The 22,007-nt window shown below is 37.6% G+C and overlaps 1 protein-coding gene across 9 annotated transcripts in view; it reads right to left on the bottom strand.

Moving 5' to 3' along the window:
• The window catches only part of SPATA22 (spermatogenesis associated 22), a 67,467-nt gene extending 48,602 nt beyond the window's left edge, over positions 1 to 18,865 (bottom strand). Inside the window, exons 1-9 of one of the 9 annotated variants that reach the window (XM_045044188.1) lie at positions 18,695 to 18,839; positions 17,179 to 17,293; positions 15,335 to 15,463; positions 13,106 to 13,166; positions 12,880 to 12,975; positions 10,886 to 11,228; positions 8,611 to 8,740; positions 6,440 to 6,537; positions 3,252 to 3,573 (exon numbers count right to left, since the gene is read on the bottom strand). In XM_045044188.1, the coding sequence (XP_044900123.1) occupies positions 3,382 to 3,573; positions 6,440 to 6,537; positions 8,611 to 8,740; positions 10,886 to 11,228; positions 12,880 to 12,975; positions 13,106 to 13,166; positions 15,335 to 15,463; positions 17,179 to 17,221 (1,092 nt within the window). In that variant the 5' untranslated portion in view covers positions 17,222 to 17,293; positions 18,695 to 18,839 and the 3' untranslated portion in view covers positions 3,252 to 3,381. Of the gene's footprint in view, positions 1 to 3,251; positions 3,574 to 3,684; positions 3,751 to 6,439; positions 6,538 to 8,610; positions 8,741 to 10,885; positions 11,229 to 12,879; positions 12,976 to 13,105; positions 13,167 to 15,334; positions 15,464 to 17,178; positions 17,294 to 17,969; positions 18,650 to 18,694 lie in introns of those variants that run through there. The other 8 variants (XM_045044189.1, XM_045044190.1, XM_045044196.1 and 5 more) reach the window with 8 other exon arrangements.
• Between the last annotated feature and the right edge of the window lie 3,142 nt (positions 18,866 to 22,007).

Raw genomic sequence — 22,007 nt, 5'->3', positions numbered from 1 at the left:
CTCAGATGGGGGGTGGGAGGGAGGAGAGGGTGGGGGATGGGTATTGAGGAGGGCACCTTTTGGGATGAGCACTGGGTGTTGTATGGAACCAATTTGTCAATAAATTTCATATATTAAAAAAATAAAAATAAAAAAAAATAAATGCTTGCCTCAGAGATCCGTTAAAATGATACAATCTTGTGAGATGCATTATGTAGTAATACTTACGAATGCTATAATTAATAAAAAGACTCAATGTAACTATGAACATCAATCAAAATAGTTCTAGAATGTGGGGAAGTCTTGGGAGCCAGGGAGGTAAAGAAAAGGAGGGTTATCATACCCGAAGAACCATCCTACAGAACATCATACAACCTGGGAAAGCAAGACTCTCAGGTTGGAAGGTTCACCCTCTGCCCAACTTACTGTGTCTGAGCACTCCAGGAGACTAACCTAAGGTCCTGTTTACCTTTATTTACAAAGATATGTAAAGTGACAGCCTCTGTAGTTGTCACTTGTGTCTGCAACATCCCTTCTCACATCTCTCATTCTACACATCCCTGGGACTAAGGGGCTCTGGATCCCAAAGGAGTCTAGATCCTAAAGGAACTCATTAAAGACACAGAAATTACCCAAGACCCCTTAGGACAAATGCTCTCAGAGTTTTGGAGCTGTGATTCACTACATCACCCATCATACCTGATCATGCTTTGGTGGGGGGAGGGGGGGTGGGGGGGCGGTGAGTATAGACAGAAGCTCATGTATGGATGCTCAATCACTGCCTGTTTAGGGAATGGACAGTAGTCCTGTGGGGCTGGAGCCTACATTTTGGGAGGTGAAGGAGGATGGTTGGAGAAGTCATAGAAACGAAGAGGGACCAGACTGTGAATATCCTAAAACATCTTACAGTGTAAGAGGCTTTATCTTGTAGGCAACAAGATGTCATCAGCTGTCTTTGAGCAAAATGTCATGAAAGACATATTTTGGAAAGATTCCCAGGGTGGCATGATCTCTCACTACAACCTAGTTCCTCATAAACATACTCGAAGGGAGAGATAAACCTGCAGCTAATAAAAATTAGAGCTCTATGACCCAACCATATGCAGATACAGAGAAAGTACTAGAGTAAAAGAGACCTCTCCCAGAGTATGTTCAAGTCAGCTTTGCACAAAGATAGAAACCTAGATTTTTCATTCCTTTGAGGTATGTCTAGCTTCTCACCTCCGTAGGAAACTTTAATAGCACCCCACCACCACTATCACCTCTATCATTCTCCATATGTGTCAGATTATCTCCTAGTTTCCAGCTCTTTCTTACACTGCATTGATCACAAAGCCACAGCTAGTATTTATAACTCCTTCTTCTATACTTCCTCTATATGTATGACTTCAGCTGGATGGTTTCTTTATATTCAACCTTCATTCCTTGGGAGTCTGAATCCTCAGTGTTATTGCCTTTATTGGGTTGCTGTAGTTTTCCATTATATTTTACGAAGTGGTACTCCAAAGAATCTCCTGGGTGTCAGACAGTGCTTCCTCAATGTGTAGAGAAATTCATTTTTCTACTGTTAATTTGGATTGAATTACTCCAGACAGTATGGTAACTTCTTTGTTTGCCTGTTGGTTCCAGTAACATAAAGAACTTAAAATGGCCAAGTGGCAGTCTCAGCTTCTAGTAGAATAAAACCATTAAAGCACTCCTTGGGAACTGCACCAGACACTTCTTGTGCACCACTTCAGATTCTCTTCAGACGGTCTTTTATTCCAGCTACAGCTGCAGTAACCAGTTCTGCAGACTCCAACCAGCTCTATGGAGACACAATCTAACTGCATTACCTCAGGCCTGCTCCACCTGCTCATTGCATCCTGTCATAGGGTTTTCCTGCTTCCATGGAGTAGAATACCATGGGAAGCCAGTTTAATATTCATCTGTACACAACCCGAAAGTGTAAGGAAGTTTAGGATCCATGGGCCAACCCTTAAAAAACAAGTGGTCGCAGGGCACCTAGGTGGCTCAGTTGTTTGAGCATCCAACTTTGGCTCAGGTCATAATCTTGCAGTTCATGGGTTCGAGCCCCACATCAGGCTCGCTGCTGCCAGCTGTCAGATCCCCTGTCCCCCTCTCTCTATCCCTCCCCAACTTGCACTTTCCCAAAAAATAAATATTAAAAAAAAAAAAAGTAGTGGGAGTTGATGAATATATGCTTCCCTGGTTTTCATTAAGGTGGATGATCCTATGATGCATTTCATCAAGTCTTATTCACCCCAGTAGTGGCCAACTTAAATAAGCCACCTGGGTTACTGGTTTTCCCTGCTTTGCTTCTGTCTCTTCCCCTGTGAGGTAACAGTCCCAAATAAACTACTAGTGAATAATAAGACTTCGTCTCAGTGTCTGCATTTGGGGCAAACCAGACTACAACAGAACATCAGATCTCTAAATTAGCAGCCCAAAATTGTGGGGGTGGGAAGCAAAAATTTTGTGAGTACATTATTTGGTCTAATAATAACAAAACTCAGTTCTGCTACCACCCTTTGATTCCTGGACCCATGAATCAAAGCTATGGAAGAAACAGCACCACATATAGGTTCTTGGTTCAAAGTATATACCATATTTTAAAGGAGCATACACGAATCTTTCTGGATGTGATCTCCCAACTGGCATCACAACTGATTCTTTGCTATAAAGCAGTAACTACAAAGCTAGAAAGGAACTTGCTATCATCTTCTGTATCCTCCTTTCATGCACCTTCTGAGGGATTCCTCCACCCTGATTATTTTTAAAGCTGGAGATTATCACTCCCCTCCACTTGTTTGCTTCATAGACAGGTAAACAATAGAGATCCAAAAAATGAGGGCAGGGAGAGGATGTAGAGAGGAAAGACCAGAGTGCAAATGTATTTTAGAAAGACAGATATAAGAAGTAAAGAGAGAATTAAATGCAAATTATATATACATATATATATATATATATATATGTATGTATAATACATGCTTACTAAATACTTTAAAGTAATAAAATGAACTTCATAGACTAAAAGCTCCAGTATAATGCCTGGTAACAGTACTGATAGTGGGCACCCTTGTCTTATTCCTGACTTTAGAGGGAATGTCTCTTTATTTCCCCATTAGGCTTGATGTTGGCTTTTGTGCTGACTCAAATGCATTAATACTTCATGTTAAATAAGTATCTATTCCTATTATATTGAACATTTTTATCCAAAATGGTTAATTTTAGCAAATGCACCACTGTCATAAAAAAAAACTCTTCCCACATTTAAAAGGACTGAAATATTTTAATTCAACAAATGAAATACAGAAAAACAGTAGCTATAAAACCATGGAGATGATAACTTAATAACAAAAATGCTTTAAATTATACTATTTAAACTTCCTTCATCACTATTTAAATTTCACTCATTATATTAGTATAATACCTCATCTCAGCATCTGCAATTTTAACAAATGCTTGGAAAGTTTTTTGTTCAGAAACAGATGCTGGTCTGACAGAAACACATTTGAAAATATTCTTTTTCTGGTCATAATTTCCAACACACCTATGAACTCGGCCTCTAATCAGTCTTGGAAGTTCACGATCCTGTTTTTAAAAAAATAAATATCAATAGTTATTTTTTTACTTCATCTGAATTTCAATTTTTTGAAACTAAAAATATAATCAACTAAATATCAATCACCTCAAAATGCTGTAATTCCCTCAGCTGACTTAGAGCCCCACGGCTGACAAGACCATAATAGCTGGGCGTATAGGGGTGCCCTGTCACAGAGGAAAGACCTTCACTTGCGTAGGGCTCCTTACAAGCTGGTGAGCTATTGCTTCTTAAAAGACTGAATAATTCCCACTGTAATGGCACATGAATTATTCATTTCTATTAGACTGCTAGGGTTCCACTTTTAGTAGATGGTAGACCAGGTAGTTTAGGCCAAGTCTCTAGCTAAGAACAACTAGAATAACTGGATGAAATATTTGTATCTTCTTGTAGACATTAGAGAGATACCAACGCAGTGGGGGAATACAGAGACACCCATTTGGGAGAAGACAGAGGTCCAGAATGCGGCCTGACATTTAGGGATGTTTCTCACTGAGGTTCTGTATCAAGTATAGTCAAAGCAGTTAAGAGTCTAAAAAACTGAGCACAGTTTTTGACAGGCTCCCAGGACCGGGAGATAAAAAACAGAGTCAGAGGTCCACAAGGAAAAGAGATTCTGGTCACTACCTCCACCGTCACCCCCAGCTTAGAGTTAGGACCCAAAAGGACCCATGCCTTAATGGGACTAGTAAAACAGGAAAAAAAAAACAGTAACAGGAAAAACACAGCCAGCACCAATTCCTTTTAACCATGAATAAAATTATTCTGGAATTGCTTTCACCAAATGGTCATAAAAAGCACTAGCTATAAGGGGTAATATTGATAATTGCTAAAAGGACTATATTAAAATGAAGAATTTCTGTTCCTCAAAAGCTACCATTAAGAAAAAGCAAACTATAGAGTATGAGAAAATATTTGCAAGACAAATAATGGACAAAAACTTGTACCCAGAATAGTTACAAAAACAAAAACAAACAAAAAAAACAAAACCAAAACCAACTCCTCTAAATAAATAAGGACGAAACAATAACTCAATAGAAAAAAAGAACAAGAGGCCTGAACAGACTTTAAAGAAGGTATCTAAGTGGCCAGTGAACATATATAAGTTGTTCAACCTCATTAGTCACCAGAGAATGTAAAGAAGTAAGACAGCACTAAACACCCCCTAGAATAGCTGAAACAAAAAAGACAGACAGTACTAAGCGTTGATAAGAATACAGAAAAACTAAAACTCACCTACACTGACTGTGAGTGTGTAAACTGGTACAACCCTTTGGAAAATTCTTTGGTGAATAACTACTATATTGGAATATACAGATACACAATGATACAGTGATTTTACTTTTAGGTAGATGCTCAGCAGAAATGCATGCATATGCATGAAAAACATACAGAAGAATATTCCCAGAGCATTATTCCTAACAGCAAAAAATCTGGAAACAACTCAGATGCCACCAACAGTAGGAGAGAAAATTAAATTGTTTTACAACAGAATACTGTACATAGAAATATAAATAAGTGGGCTATAGCTACATGGAACAACACAGATGAATTTTACAAACATTGTGTTGAGGGAAAGACATAAAAGATGTACCATAAATATTATTTATATAAAGTTCAAAACTAAGCAGAATTAATTTGTGATATTAAAAGTCAGGATAGTAGTTACTTTTAGGTAGAGACAGGAGATAGTGTGAGGAGACACAAGGATACATAGGGTGACAATATTCTATTTCTTAACCTTGGTAATGTTCACTTTGTGACACTTCACAGATACTTCACAGAACTGCACACTTATGATTTTTACACTTTTAGGTATATATTATACTTCAATAAAAATTTTTAAGCTTATCAGACTAGAGAAAACTAAGTATTAAAAATATTACAGAAATTAATAATATAATTACTATTTCTTGATCATCTACTCTATGTCAAATGCTATACATTCATGTTTTATCATCTTATCTCCAAAATAACCTTTCAAAGTAGGAATTAGTCTCCCCATTTCACAGATTAAAAAAACTCGTAAAGTTGAAGTAGCTTTACTCAAGGTCATAAAACTAGTAAATGGTGGGAGTAAAAACTGGAATCCAAGTCTGATTTTGGAATCAAGGACAAGTTCAGAATTAATACCCAACTCTTCTATAATGTATGTAAGTTAAAAGTCTGCAGCCTCCTTTGTGATCTCCACCCTCCTTTGTCACCCTCAGCCTTCTTTGTCACAAAGAGTCTTCTATATCCCAGCCCACTCTTTGACTTCCTTCAATTTTAAAGCCACTATCCTCACCCCCATCACTTACTGACTCCAGGCTCTGGTAATTATAAACTACTTGCAGTTTCCTCTACAATCCACGCTCTCTCTTAGCATAAGCTGCCCTCCCATCTTACAATGCACTCCTCACGCTTCTCCCCTCCCCCAACACACTCTGGCTTTACTAGTCTTTAAATATGTAAGATAAGACAGGTTACTGCATTCTTCAAAAATTGATCTGCCCCATCCTTCCTATCTACTTCTATAGCACACTGCACATTCCTCTATCATACCATTTATCATGCCACGGTTTAACATTTATGTAAGTCTCTCTACCTGAGATTGTAATAAACTCTTTGAAAGAAAGCTATTTAGCACTTATATTCCATTTTGTATCCTTTGTATCTAGCACAGCACCTGGCAGGTGCAGGTAGGTTCTCTAGATTAGCTAAACAAATAAACTTTAATGTCAGAACTAAAAGCAAACAAAATGCGGAAAGTACTACTAAATTGTTAACAGAATTTCTACTGCAATGTAATTACAGCCTACATTTGTATGTTTTGTTGGCACAGGCTTTGCAAAGAATATTTAAACAAATACTCACGATTTCGTAAAATACACAAGGCAGAGTATTTTTCCCGTCTCTCATAAGGAAAGTCTTTGAATAATACGGACCAGGTGTAACAGCTGAATCAAGAACAGCTAAGCAACATTAAAATGGGGGAGGGGGGAGAAACAGTTGGTAAATGTAAATAAAACTTAACAGTGAGAAGTGACATTTAAATACTATTCCTACACCAAGCTCTCCTACTTTTATTTATACAATAATAAAGATAACACTTTAAGAGGGAATGACATTTCTGAAACTGCTTTATACCAAGGAAAGCAAAATTTTTGGCCTTGTCTAACTCAGGAACAGGTTATGTGCAAAAGTTCATACCATTGATAATATTTGGCCATTTGATGCTTTTTTCTTATGGTGTGTTCTATAGAGTGGTTAAATCCTCAGACCACTCTATATTATAATAATAAAATACAAAAATATAATGAATAAGCATCATGGTTTAATGAAGGAAAAAACACTGAATTAGAATCAGAAATCATTTATTTGCATTCCAGTTCAACTTAACTAAATTGAGCAAATTGTTTAACCTCTTTCAAATCTGTTTCATATATAAAATGCAAATAATATTTCATATTTATTTCAATAAATTATCAAATGAGAGCATTATTCATTCTTTAATAACCACCTGTTGAGTACTGACAGTGAACATTTGTTATTTTGAGGTCAGTCTCCATTCCCCCTAATAATACCCAGATTTTCCTTTAGGAAACCTCTGCTATGTCATTCTTAGCCATATGATTTGGATAGGATCTGACTGACCCACAGATCCAGGAGACTAATTTATTTTATTTTTTTTTAATTTTTTTTTTATTGCTTTTATTTATTTTTTAGACAGAGAGAGACAGAGTATGAGCAGGGCAGGGGCAGAGAGAGAGAGGGAGACACAGAATCTGAAGCAGTCTCCAGGCTCTGAGCTGTCAGCACAGAGCCCGACGCGGGGCTTGAACTCACAGACTGTGAGATCATGACCTGAGCTGAAGTCAGACGCTTAACTGACTGAGCCACCGAGGCGCCCCTCCAGGAGACTAATTTAACCCATCAGCATATCCCATTCCCAGCTACAGAGTTCAAGATTGGCTAGTCATTTGCTAGTTTCTGGAAAACACAAGGAGAAGGAACTATCAACAAATGTGACAGTGTGGTATAAGCATGTGTGGTACAGAAAATTTTGATAGTCATCTTAATACCAAAAGGAAAGAGTCAGAAGTGCTGGAGAGACCACATTTGGAGCTTCAGGATGAAGCCAACACTGTGATAGGACAGAAAGATGGCTAAAATCAAAAACATAATTCTAGATGAATATTAATACATGTATTTTAAAACACATAGAGCAAAAAATATAAATTGTGAAATCAGATGTGCATAGTAAAATTATAAAAGCATGGACAGGAAAGATACCACAGGGATTATCTCTAGAGAAGAAGAAACAAGGATGGGGGCTTCAAATAGATCTATAACATAGGTATGTGGATATTTATATTCTCTATTTTTCTATATATTTAGAATATTAAATAATTTAAACAGTATTAAATATTTATTTTATTTGAATTAAAAGAAATATGTTTTGAGTCTCTATTTCTTGTTTATCTCTTCATTCTAGGTAAAATCAAATTCTGGAAACATTCTAAAAACTTTTAAGTAATAATTTAAGAAACAGATTAATCATAGGGTGTTTTCTCCTATCACTAAAGGATTCTTCATAGATGTTCTTTTAGAGTATTTAAAATATGATTTAACTATATACGAAATTACTACTGGATTTAGTATAATATAGTACAAAGAACACCAGATTGAGAATAAAGGAGATTTGGTTTTTAGATCCATTTCTGCAGCTAACTTGCTTTGTTATAGTCAAATGTACTCTAATGAACTGCCCCATTTCTTCACCTACCTCAAGGATTAACTTAGAGCCCTTGTAACAATCTTTCCAGTTTTAACATTATAAATCAGAAGAATATTACCATAAATAACCAAATACATCTTAAGTCACCCAAATCAATGACAAATTCAGGAATTGAAGAAAATCCTAATAAAACATAATCTCCTTTTGCAAATTTTATTTTTCTTTAAGGTTCCCTAGGTATTCCTATTGACATTCAAAATTATCGTCCAAATAGTATTACTGAGGTTTTTTGAAGTACCATACCTACCCAATATTTCAAAAAGAAGTACAGTTTTCTGTGCATGTTCACACCAGTACTTCATGCTTTCAATAACTGCAGATATAATTCTTAAAGAATTATCTTTTTCCTTAAGCTTTAACTGATACAATGAGTCTTCCTTTTGAAAAAATAAAAACACAGCATTAGAAAATCCTTTCATTTTTTTTTCATCATACTCTTTCACTTTCCATGTTAAAGATTCTAGGTCCCCAGGCATAAAATGTGTAATATATGCAACAAAACCCACTACTGATAATTTTAGTACAGTTATTCCCCTAAATTAAAGACATCATTAGCACTTTATAGCAGGAGAAACTAGGATTACTTAGAGACCATTAATCAAGAAGAGAATTATTTATATGAACATTCATCACTCATTTATTCACTGAGTATTTTTAAAGCAAAGAATTATTCATGTGGACATTCATTCGTTTACTTGTTTTCAAAGAATCGTGTGCCACTCCTGTGATAAACACAGGTGAGTAAAACACAATTCCTTTCCCTAACGTGTTAATACTCTAAGAGAGGAGCCAGACACATTCACTCATTCATTACAAAAGTACTCATTGGCAGTTACTATGCACCAAATATTGTTAATGAGGAAACAACACTGAACAAAACAGACAAGATATCTACCCTCACAGATTCTGCCATGTAATGGACGATCCAGAAAATAAACAAATAAATACATAATTGAATGTCAGGAATTGATATATCCTATGCATTTTTTTAAAACAGGGTAAAAGGATAAAGACAGACAGGAATTATTAAATACGCTGATGAAATGAGGACTGAGGAAAACTAAAGTATAAAGTCCCTGAGATGGGAATTGTGTTTGGCATTTTAAAAAATCAACTAAGAATACAGTGTGTTAAGTTATTAATTTGGGGGGGAGGGTACTTTCCTTTGTGAGGGTGGGGACACATCAAAGAACAACTGGTGGGACTTTTTTTCCAACTACAATTACCTTCTTTCTCCTCCTCTTCATAACCAAAATACCAATGCCTCCCATTGAGAGCTACTGCCATAATGAACAACTGTTACTAAGGTAAACTATGTCATATCATTCTTGTATACAAGGAAACATAAGGTTGAAAGCCACTGTGATATATGCTATATTAGCCAGATTTCTAGCAAAAAAAAAAAAACAACTTTCTGTTGAAAAGACTTCTTACGAGTGTATGTACAGAACAAGCACAGGGTACTTAAGCCCTCAAAGACTAACAACAATAAGAAACTACTGTCACTCCTAGGCTGAAAGGACAAAGGGATGAAATAAAATTACCACACCTGTGAAAGGTGGACTCATGGAGGGGCTGTATCATTTAGGATCAGCTACTGACTATGACACAACATTTAAACAGGGAGAAAATGGGAAACCCCAAACTTTCTCCCCACCCTCTAATTTCCTGCCAGTGACCCCAACTGGCTGATCCCTAACAGGAGCTAGCCTAGGGACCTCAGGATGCTGTACTGTGTAGGACAATTCAGCCTTCCAAAACACAGACAAGAGTAGAGTGTAAAGAATCTACTGAGCCAGGGCACAAGGAAAGGAAGGTAGTGAACAACCAGCACATAGAATATATTAAAGATATTTACAAAGAACAGTTAGAGCAAAGAGTGGTGATAGGAGGAAATAAGGCTGAGGTACAGATATAGAGAAAAATATACAGAGTGCATATCATGGTCAGAGAATTGTGAAGGGTCTGAAATGGCTAGTGTATTGGAGAATTAGTAGATTATGGAATACGAAACTGGAAAGGTACAATCAATTCTGACTTGCAGTCCAAATCTATCCTGCTATTTTTGTAAATTTTCATTGGAACACAGCCAAGCCTATTCATTTATGTATTGTCTATGGCTGCTTGCAAGCTACAAAGGCAGAGTTGAGTGCTATAGCTAAGAGACTATATGACCCATAAAGTAAAAAATATTTACTATCTGGCCCTTTAAGGAAGAACTTTGAGAATTTCTGTAAGTAATGGATAAACTCATCATCCCAACAATCAATAAACAGTGAAATTCAGAACCCGGTAAGATACTCTAAAGCAACCATGAACAGGAGCAGCCATTCACAACCTCTAAGAAAATATTTTGGAAATGAACATTCATCCACTCCAATGGAACTAGATATTTGTGTTAACCAAGAAATGCATGCCATGGGATTGGTTTTAAATGCTCTTATCGCTGTAAACTTCTAAGTATTTATCTCATTTTTTAAATGTAAATACAAAATGTAAATAATTCATATTTAAAAGTTTACCTTGAGAGTGCTTTCTTCTGGAATATAATCCAACATTTTCTTCTTAAATTGGTTTTGTTGAAAATTAGACTTAAATGCCTGTAATGCACTGTTTTTGTCTAGACCTCTCATTGTGGAGCCAGGTATTTTTGATGAATGTGTTTGTCTGAGTACTTCAGTTTCTCTTTGATGAGATGAGTTAGGAGGTTCGGATATTTTCAACTGTTTCTGTTGTTGAGCTCCCCAACTCCTTGGACAAGAATTTATTCCATCATTTGCCACGAAGTTTGTCCTTTCACATTGAGGCCTAAAATCATTTCTATCCCAAGTTTTCCAGCTAGTATTTTTGTTGTCATCTCTGTAGCTGTAATAGTTTAAAATTAATATTAGTTTTTATTTCTATATACTTTTCCTTTTAAAAAATTAATAGTGAAAAATTGTGGTTTATAAAGTACCTTGTAACTACTGACTAGTTGGAAATTCCAAATACATTATCATAACAACTCTACAATATATTATACCTCTCTTTTTAGGTGAGGAAACTGAGGGACAAAACAACTTGCGTGAAGTTATATAGCAAGTTACTATCAATCTGGAACCCAGAGAATCCTACTCTCCCCACGCAGATTCCAGTGCTATAAAGTATATTTTTAAACCATATAAGCCTTCATATGACAGTGGTTGTCTCTGAGTGTAAGATTTTAAGGACATTTTCTTGCTTCTTTATACATTTATTTTTAAATTTTCTACAAAGTAAAATTTTTACAAGTTAAACTATGGCTTATAGATGATTCTAAATAACGAGAATAAATATAGGCAGTACAGGTAACTAATTAGAAATTTTGTACTTTTACTACATAGCTTAAAAGCCCAACTTATGAATCTGTTGCAGGATTTTATTATATTAATCTAAGGGAGTTGGATTAATTTAATCTATGAGGAGATCAGAACTGATGAGAACATAATGTTAATGAGGCCAAAATCAAAAGTATAATTTCTGAGCATACTAGTTAAGAGTTCCACAAGGAGAAACTAGTCCAGGTCACAAATTCTCATTTCTGAATAATTTTTCTGAAAATATCACCAGGATCACAAGGGGGCAAATAACACAACTCATCCCTCGTTAGAGAAAATAATCCAAGGAAAGGTCCTGGTTTCCTAGAGACCAGCCACAAGTCCAGACTGTATGGGGCCTGAAGCTTGTATGATGTGAAGAGGTTTCTCAAGTAAATTAGGTGCAAAAGTAGGTATGAAAATAATGAGAAAAGAAATCACAAATAATTACAAAATTTTAAAAGGTGATAAATATCGCAAACATCACAATATCCAGGAAAAAATGTTACTGGCATTTTTATTAGTTAATTGTCTGATACACCTCTATAAAACTTTTCCTGGGGCGCCTGGGTGGCGCAGTCGGTTAAGCGTCCGACTTCAGCCAGGTCACGATCTCGCGGTCCGTGAGTTTGAGCCCCGCGTCGGGCTCTGGGCTGATGGCTCAGAGCCTGTAGCCTGTTTCCGATTCTGTGTCTCCCTCTCTCTCTGCCCCTCCCCCGTTCATGCTCTGTCTCTCTCTGTCCCAAAAATAAATAAACGTTGAAAAAAAACAAAAAAAAAAAACAAAAAAAAAACTTTTCCTACATCGATCACCTCCTCATATGACAGCAATTTTATTTCCAATAGTGAGAACAGAAACATAATTTTGTCTTTCCATGACTATGGGATAACTTGTATTACTCAGTTTAGAAAAGTTTCTTTCAGCTTCCCAACTCCTTACTGGTAAACAACACATCTGCAACCTGCTCCAATGCTTTTGTCTAGGAGGTGCTCCTGGCCTGGGGACAAGCCCTGGAAAAACTACAGTCCTAGGTGAGCCCACACAGTTGGTTATTATTAAGTATAAAAATTTTCTAAATGTAATTTTGTCTAGGCAAGGACAAAGAGATGAAGGAGGAGGGAAAGAAGGGGAGGAGGAGAAGGGAAGGAGAAAAAGAAAGAGAAATCTTAAGTAAACTCACCTCCAACCACTCTTGCTTCTTTCAGTATTTGATTGAATAGACTTAGACATAGAATCTTGACTTCTCAGGGGAGGAGAAACTGAATGTGGCATTTGCCTTTAAAGGAAACATGTCTTATAAATATTAGTAGTTTGTTTCCAAATTGAGAAATGTAAAATGTACACAGAAAAATGACATCAGTCAATAATAGACACACACAGTCACTAGTGTCCATTTTTCCACATACCCTGTGTTCAGTGTTTTCACTAAAGGAGGCAACTCTGGATTCACAGCTTCCCAGGCCCAATCTCAAAAGATATAAATAACATAGATAAAAGTAAGATAGGTAACATTTTTAAAAAATAATTATTTCATACTTATTTAATTCATGGGAAACTAAAAGCCTGAATAAGCAGTGGACTTGAAGATATGTATGTGTTCTTTAATAGCATTGTTGTGGAATTTGTCACAGCCTGCCTTATTAATTTTTATAGATGTCTTTCTTCTCCACTGTATTTTAAACAAGGATAATAGTTTAATCTGTATCTTTTCCACAATCAATCCTAGTATATATAGTACCTTGTATTTTGTAACATGAATTCAGCGTAATCAATGTTTCTTAAACTTTTTTGACCCCAACCCACAGCAAAAAATGCATTATAGCCCAGGGGCACCTGGGTGGCTCAGTAGGTTAACCGCCAAACTCTTGATTTCAGCTCAGGTCATGATCTCATGGTTCATTAGTTTGAGCCCTGCATCAGGCTCTGGGCTGACAGCGTGGAGCCTGCTTGGGGTTCTCTCTCCTGCTCTCTCTGCCCCTCCCCTGCTTGTGCGTGCTCTCTCTCTCTCTCTCTCTCTCTCTCTCAAAATAAATAAATAACTTGAAATAAAACTACATCATAGCCCAGAACATATATATACATATATATATATATATATATATGCACACACACACACACACACACACACACACACACACACATACACATGGTATGCATGTGTGTGCATGAGAGAAAGGAGAGAGAACATAAAACTGCACCATCAACTTGTATCCTTACTATCTGTGATGCACTCTCATATTTTCTATTCTACTTTATTCTCTTCTATTTCCTTCTTTAAAGATTAACTTTTTCCCAATCGGACTAATGGATCAAGACACAAATTTGAAAATCACTGATCTAGTCCTATCTTTTACCCAGTATAAGAATCTTATAGATCTCTGACAGATTGTAATCCTGGTCAGAGTTTGGACAGTTCAGTAATTCAGGAGGATGAATATTTCCCTATGGAGTAGCTCCAAATGCTGTTATTTTTCAAGGTCAACATTCATGCTATTTATAAAAATATTTTAAATGTCAGAGAAATTTTTTAGATGGCAGAGGATGACCAGATAAATGCCCATTTATGTATATCCATGTGAATTTTTATCTTTTATCCATAAAAATGAGAGTAATATAAAATTCCTATTTTAAATTCCTCAAACATGAAAGAAAATAATTACAGCTTAGAAGCAGACTAAGTAAGGTCTATGGTAGCACATTGGATGAAATTAACAAATATATATATTTTATATTTATATGTGGCTATATATATAGATTTTAAAATTCCAGTTGCAAAAGAGCCTATTAAAGATTTTTAAAGTATCCTCAAAATTATATAAATGTATATAACCAGCATATACCAAGTATATTTCAGAATACCTGCCTATCCATGCCTTCTTCTTAAGAGAAATAAAAAGTCAACAAACATTAAGACCTCTCTGCACCCACCACCACAGCTAATTGTTACAGAGATGAGAGGCCTAATCATAAAGCTAAACCAGAATTTTAATGACCTCACTGAAAAAGATGTGCTGAACCAAAGGCTCTCTGTCTCTAGAATTTAATCAAAAGATACAGAAGGCAGTCAACAGTAGACTCTGAAAACTAGAACTAAAAAGGCTATGTTAACTCCCAGCAAGGGCAATTCAGTTCATGGGCTAGTTGAAGCTATAAGGAAGCCAACTGGATGAGAGAAATGAAGCATCAAATGAAGAAAGGCAAAAATGCTAAGAGAAGAGAAAAAAGCCAAGCAGCAGAAATGTTAGGCTTCTACCCTGCTACCCCCATTTTTCCTGTGTTCACATGCATACTTATCCCTATTCCTGATGCAACTTGAGTTTCTCCATTCTTTATCACCACATGCCTAAGTCACAATATCCATGTATCTTGAAAAAGAAAAACACAAATCTTTACAATGTGGGTTACAACTTCATTAGAACAAAGGCTCCAGATCTAAGATACTCCATTTAAATGCTAAGCCATCCTTGTAGACAAGGAAACTCAAACTACTCTACTGGAATGTTCAGAAAGAGCCAAGTAATCCCTGTATTTGGATGGTGGAAAGAAGAAAAAGTAAACTTTCTATTTCCATTATAATAAAATAAAAATGGTAATTTTCTATAATCTTCATTCTTATTTTCACCTTATTTTCTTACCTGTTGGTAAAGGAGGGAAGTCATAACTGTCAGAAGCAGTACTGATACTTGGATCATTTGTAAGTGGATTAGAGGTTAATGGCTGTCTATTCCTCTTTTTCTGATTGAACAATGGTACAGGCAAACAGCCTAAATTATATATATCAATAAATTAGTACATAATAGGCAAATAGTCAATCTAGTTATAGAGTAACTGTATAATATACAACTTGAATTTGTCTACTTCTGTATGTTAATTTTATATTTATTATAGATATATTTCTACATCTTTGGATTGATTTTTACATTCTTTTTAAGATCCCAAATAGCCTCATTTGTCTCTACAAAAACTCCTTTCTTGTTCTACATTAACACTGACTTAATTCCTCGTTTGGAAGTAATTCCCATCTCCTTCCTTACCCCCTGACCCTTTCTAAATCCACTTTTTGTTTTCCTTATTTCCCTCCTGTGCTTGCTTATTACCATGTCAACTGGAGGGGATCCTTTAAATACAACAGAGGTGAGGGAGAACCAAACTTTGATCCCTGCTTTCCAAAACCCTAACCACTCTTTAGACTATGATAGCACACTCTTTAGGGCCACAGTTCTCATTTGACCAAGATTTACACAGACTTGTGCTTAACATGCCAGCTCCTAGACCCCACTGTCATAGAGTTTACTTCAGCAGATTTAGTTTGGAATCCAAAACTCTACAATTTTAACAAGCACTCCAGTTGTCTCTAATGCATATTGTCTGTGGGTCACTTTTAGAACGCCTTAAAGTGATAATATCCAGTCCACATGAGAATAAATAAATATTACCTCCAAGCTATCCAGATGGGAGGCCTGGGATCTCAAGTCAAGCCAAGAGTTAGAATTTATAAACACTAAAACTAGAAGGGATCTCACAGCAAAAAAGGGATCCAAAAAGCTTGCACGGTGCCACAACGGAACCTAAGGTTCCCAAATCTCAATTCAGGTATCTTGCCACTAGACCATACTCTAGCTGGTCCATCAACATGTACTATGGGAGAACATAGTCTCTGTGATAACTATCTGATGAAAAGCTGGGAAAATTATGTGAGCTCTGAAATCAGACTGCGTGGGTTTGAATCACAACTTCAAAATATAAACTTGGGCAATTTCCTTAAACTCGTTGTGCTAATATGACATACATAGAGAGGCAGGATAATATAGTGAGTAAGAGCACGGATGCTAGAGCCTAGCATCTAGAGCTAGATTCAAATGCTGGTTCTGCCACTTCATAAGTTACTGATTTAACCCTTCTGTGCCTTAGTTTCTCATCTGGAAAACAGGGATGTTAATAATAATGCCTATCCCAGAGAGCCAGTGTAAAAATTAAATAAAATAATACATATAATGGCCAGAACACAGTACATCCAACAGCTATTACTATCTTCACTATGCATTATCACCATTTCCCTGGTTCTCTTCATTTTTACCATCTGTCCTTTTACTAACTAATAAATTGGGAAAGAAGAAATGGTAAGGGAAGTTGTTACGGAGACAGAAGTGCTTCTGGAAATATTTTAAATAAGTAGGTCACAAATACAAATAGAAATAAGCCTATTTTTTTGTTTTCAGTTTAAAAGTGCAGAACAACTCAAACACATAAGGTTTGTAGAAAGAACACTAGAGTAAATCCAGGAAAGTTTCATTTTACTCCCACTTCTGTCACTATTTTGCCTTGAGTAAGTTATCTTACTTCTTTGCACCTAAAAGAGGTTAGACTATATGTTCAGTCTTCCTTAAAGTTCCTTCCAAAATGTTCCCTCTATAAACTACACAAGATTTACATGGAATATAAAAATATAGAAAATTTAAAAATAAAAGTTGTTCAATACCTGCTGTACTTCGAGTTGAATTTTCATTTAGGTTTCTCTTCATTTCCTTCAATATTAAAATTTGTAACTTTGTCTTTAGCACTCCAAATTTACAAATGAAGTTGTCTGACTAAACCTTCCAAGAAATATGCAATTCACATTATATCAACAAAAAAATCAAATTCTCAGCCTACTAATTACTGAAATTTTGATTTAACACTATGGCTTCAAAATAAGGTAAACACTTTACAGAACCCTGCTTCCCGAATAAGAATTTACAACATGATCCATTTTTCCAACTCTGTTCAAAATTGGTTACGACTGAGGTGGCTATAACCTTGCTGCCTAAACATACATTTTTTTTTTCCACACAGTCCACATAACATGTTTCACAACCAAAAACCCACAATGAAGATTCTGAACCAGATTTATAAAAGAGGGAAATGGCTACAACACTGGCAAACTGATATGCTCGCAAGGCCAGGGAGGAAACCTACACAAGTGAACTAACCACGTGAGAACACGCTCCAACTCACTTTAAAACACTGTGCAGATCACTTGCTTTGGCCATTAACTGGAGATCCCTGTATTACAGAATACCAAAGACTAAGGCCTCAATATCCAGATTAATTGCAATAATAAATTTCTACTCAATCTATATAATTTCAACAAGTGAAACAAGGTTTTTCTTTGTTTTTTCTTCTACAACAAAATTTGTTGCAATTTTTTTCCATGTTTAGCCTCCTCCTAATATATTTCAATCCCAATGTAATGCAACAAACACCTATTACATGAAAAGGCAAAATACAAACCTAAATAAGGTAATCTCTGCTCCTAAATTCATTATCCAGTGAGGAAACAACTAAGTAACACCGCAAATCATACTGAGGTAAACAAATTTCCAAATATCACTTAAAGAAATAAAAATGGGGAAACATAAGGGCAGGGACTGCCTCTGCTTTGTTTCCAAATCTTGGGCTTGAAGCCGGATATCGCGGGCCCTTTAGAAAATATTCTTGATGTCATTCTAGGAAGCAAAACTGAGGTTACACGACGTTTTCTCCGCACAGAAATACCAACGCAACTCACACCATGAACCTAGAGCGGGGCTTACAAGGGTCATTACGTTTCTGAGTGCCATGCAAACAAAATCAACAAAAATGAGACATCCTCCCCCAGACCGGAGGGCCGGGGACCCTGAGGTGCCCCCACCCCAGCTTCTAACTGGACTCTAACGGCAGTTAGGTGGTTGGCAGCGTCGACGTGCAAAAAGTTTGTTCAGTCAACACACACACACACACACACACACACACACAGCCCCCAAAGGCCACTAGCTCCAATGGAGGCAAGGAGGGCCTATTTTGGCCACTCCTGGGCGGTCCAGTCAGGCCTACATTCTCTTTCCAACCACCTCTCCTGACCCAGGGACTGGGGCAGTTTGGTAACTAGAGACAATACACTCTTTCCCTTCTTGGCCCTCGAACCAACACGACACGCAACTTTAACCCTCAGGCTCCCAACCCCCAACAACTGTCACCCGTTCGCTTCGCTCCGTCGTCGTCGACGTCGCCAACACAGCCCAGTCAGCTACCGCTGACTTCCCGGCCTCTGAAGAAGCGCGAGAAGTCGAGCTTTGCGCAAGCGCACCTGCACCCGCGCCGCCCACTGCGCAGGCGCAGGAGCCACCTGCTTCTGGGGCTCGGGTGCTGTGGCTTAATCCTTTCAGTGGACGGTGAGAAAAAGGTGTTCACGCGCCTGTCCTTCCTGCTCGCAGCTGTGAGGTACGAGGTGCCGGATGGCTCTAGGGACGAGTCGTTCTATTCACCGCTGAGACGTACCCACGACTGGTGGCCCAACACTCCTCCTTACCCTTTCCCCAGCGCACACATTTTTTTAGGTTCTAAAACCTAAAACGTTTGTAAGACATTGGAGGTTCGCCTAGAAGAGAATAACAAGGCCTCGGGCCTGAAAAGCAGGTCATAAGGTTTGTTTGACTTTGCTTCGTGTGGGCTGGGAATTAGTCATCTGGCGGCTGGCTGGCTGGAGCCCTGAGGCCCCTGGAGAGCTGAGGCCCCGGTTACGAGGAGGGCCCTGCAACTCTAAGAGCAGGGACTGCACTGTGCGAGAGCTCAGTGGAGGGAAAGGGCGTTCAAGGCCCGGGAGAGGAAATGGAATGCCGCAATGACCCGGAACTCTGGCGCTGGCCAGACACCTCTGATCTTGGCCCTCTGATCTTGGGCAAGTTATTTACCCCCTCTACACCTACACTTCTCTTCTCAGTAAAGCAGGTATAACTATTTACTCAGTTCCCCTAAAACTATTAAAAGAAAAATGAACAGCCCTGGGGCACAGTAAATGCTCGGTAAATGTTAGACCGTAATCAATAACAGTAGCTACCATTTACTGAGTCCTTACTATAGGCCAGGAATAGTAATTCTAGCTCTGTCTGAAGTCAAAGGCCACGTTATGTTGTTACTATATCTTCTGGCCATTTGAAGCCTGGGAGAGGTGAACAGAAATGTGCGGAGGGTCTACAGATGGAGGGAAGGTTGTTAGTACAGGCCTAGGACTATGAGACCATGAAACATATTAGTATGGTTCACCCTTGAACGGCACAGTTTTCAACTGTACAGGTCCACTTATAGCTGGATTTTTTAGAGTGCTGTACTGTACATGTATTTTCTCTATGATTTTCTTAGTAACATTTTCTTTTCTGGAGGTTACTTTATTGTAAGGATACGATATTTAATACATATGTAAAATATGTGTTAATTGACTAGCAGTAAGGCTTCTAGTTAACAGCAGTCTATTAGTAATTTAAGTTTTAGGGAGTAAAAAGTTATAAGGGATTTTCAGCTGCTTGGGGGTCAGCGCTCCTCACCCCTGCATTGTTCCAGGGTAATCTCTAGTTTCTTATAAGATTAGGTCAAGAGAAGGAGAATGAGTATGAATGCCAAACTCAGGAATAAGTTTGAAGTAATTGTGTCTTCATTTAATTTGGAAAAGAGAAGACTTCACAGCATAAGATGTCTGAAAAGACTTGTTAGTTGTCATGGTTCCAAAGAGAAGACTTTTATTTTTTATTTTATTATTATTATTATTATTATTATTATTATTACTATTACTATTAGAGTAAGAGAGAGAGTGCTAAAAAGTGGAGAGGGGCAGAGGGAGAGAGAATCCTAAGCAGGCTCCGGCTCAGTGTGGAGCCGGATGTGGGGCTCCATCCCACTACCCTGGAATCATGACCTGAGCTGAAATCAAGAATCAGATGCTCAATCAACTGAGCCACCCAGGTGCCTCCCTCAAAGAGGAGACTATTAGAAAATGAATAAAAGCTTTAGGGAAGCAGATTTTGACCTAACATATACATGTGTGCATACATACATGCATGCATACATACATACACACACACATACACACATATATAACACCCACCCATGTGCCCCCCAAATGGATTTCTCATTTAAAGAAAATATTTTAAGCCCACCATGGACAACATGCTGTGCTAAATCTGCCAGAACTGCAGAATGAGCAATGTGGAATCTTTACTAGTTGTGTATAAACTTACCTATTTTATCCCTATCTTGTTTTGGTTACATTTATTTATTTCCATCTGGAAAGTTGGTCCGGATGGGTGACAGCAAGAGGTCCATGGGGGAAGGAAAAAATAGAGTAGTTTGATTACATGACTGCTGGACAACCACATTATGTATGAGATACCTTATATGTAATATTGAGAGAAGATCTTCCTTATCCCTCAGCCATACTATTTTGGAAACAACATCTTAAATGCATCTGCCACAAAATTTCTTGCGTGGATTTATTGGACATCCAAGACTATGAAAAATTTATCCTCCCTTTGTTTTGTACTACATTATTTTACTAATAATCAGGCACCGCTATCCCTACAAAACATTTATAGTGTTGGAAATTATTAGGTTTATTCTTTTAAATACTTCAAAACATTAAATATTCAACATAATAATGAGACAGTGTTGAGGGAGCATGGGGCAAGCTGACAGCAATCCCCACCGCCCGCCCCTCCACCCCCCAAGTAGAATATGTGTGATGTTCCGTGTTCACTTCTGGCTACCCAAGAACAAAGGAAAGGGGTTTAAGTGCTTGCCATGGTGATGTGGGAAACTAAGACAAATGAAAAATTAAATTCCCTTACTGCCTACAGTCCATTGGCAAGTCCTTGAAACCGGCAGAGTAACCTCTCTCTAGGATCTCAGCTGCCTGAATGATGACACTTTGCTGGGGGCAAAAGGGAATCTTGGCTTAACATTATCCCAACCTTGAGGATCCTGTAAGTCTACTTTCGCATATAAAAATTCCTTTGGAAACTTCTTTCTCTCAACTCCCCCAAGATATGCTGGCAATCATACTCCAAGCTTATGGCCCCCTGATAGAATCTGAAGGGTCTCATGACTGAGGTGTTACTAAATGGTAATAAATGGCATTTCCCTAGCAACAGCTAGCCCATCAAGGTCCTGGAAACTTTGCTTCCAAAATTCCTTAGAGACTTACTCTAACCCTGACCCCCTCCCAACCTGAAGGTATATAATGAGTTACCTATCACTACCCCAGGTGCAGCTAACTCTTTCCCCCCACAGGTCCTGTCCCCGTGCTTTAATAAAATCACGTTTTTGCACCAAAGGCGTCTTCAAGAATTCTTTCTTGGCTGTCAGCTCTGCCCCCCCCCACCCTGTCACCCCAAAACTTCATCAATAGTGATAACTAGAAACGGTTCTACTTTATACACCATCAGTTCTCTGAACTCTCAAAAAAGAATTAGACTAGTGAAAATTTGTAGTTTTTGTAGGGCTCAAAAATTTAGTGTGCTT

The sequence above is a fragment of the Felis catus genome, chromosome E1 (assembly GCF_018350175.1).
Source record: "Felis catus isolate Fca126 chromosome E1, F.catus_Fca126_mat1.0, whole genome shotgun sequence".
In the NCBI taxonomy this organism is placed as follows: domain Eukaryota; kingdom Metazoa; phylum Chordata; class Mammalia; order Carnivora; family Felidae; genus Felis; species Felis catus.
Note: the sequence above shows the minus strand (reverse complement) of the source record. Positions and strands in the feature narration are given on the sequence as shown.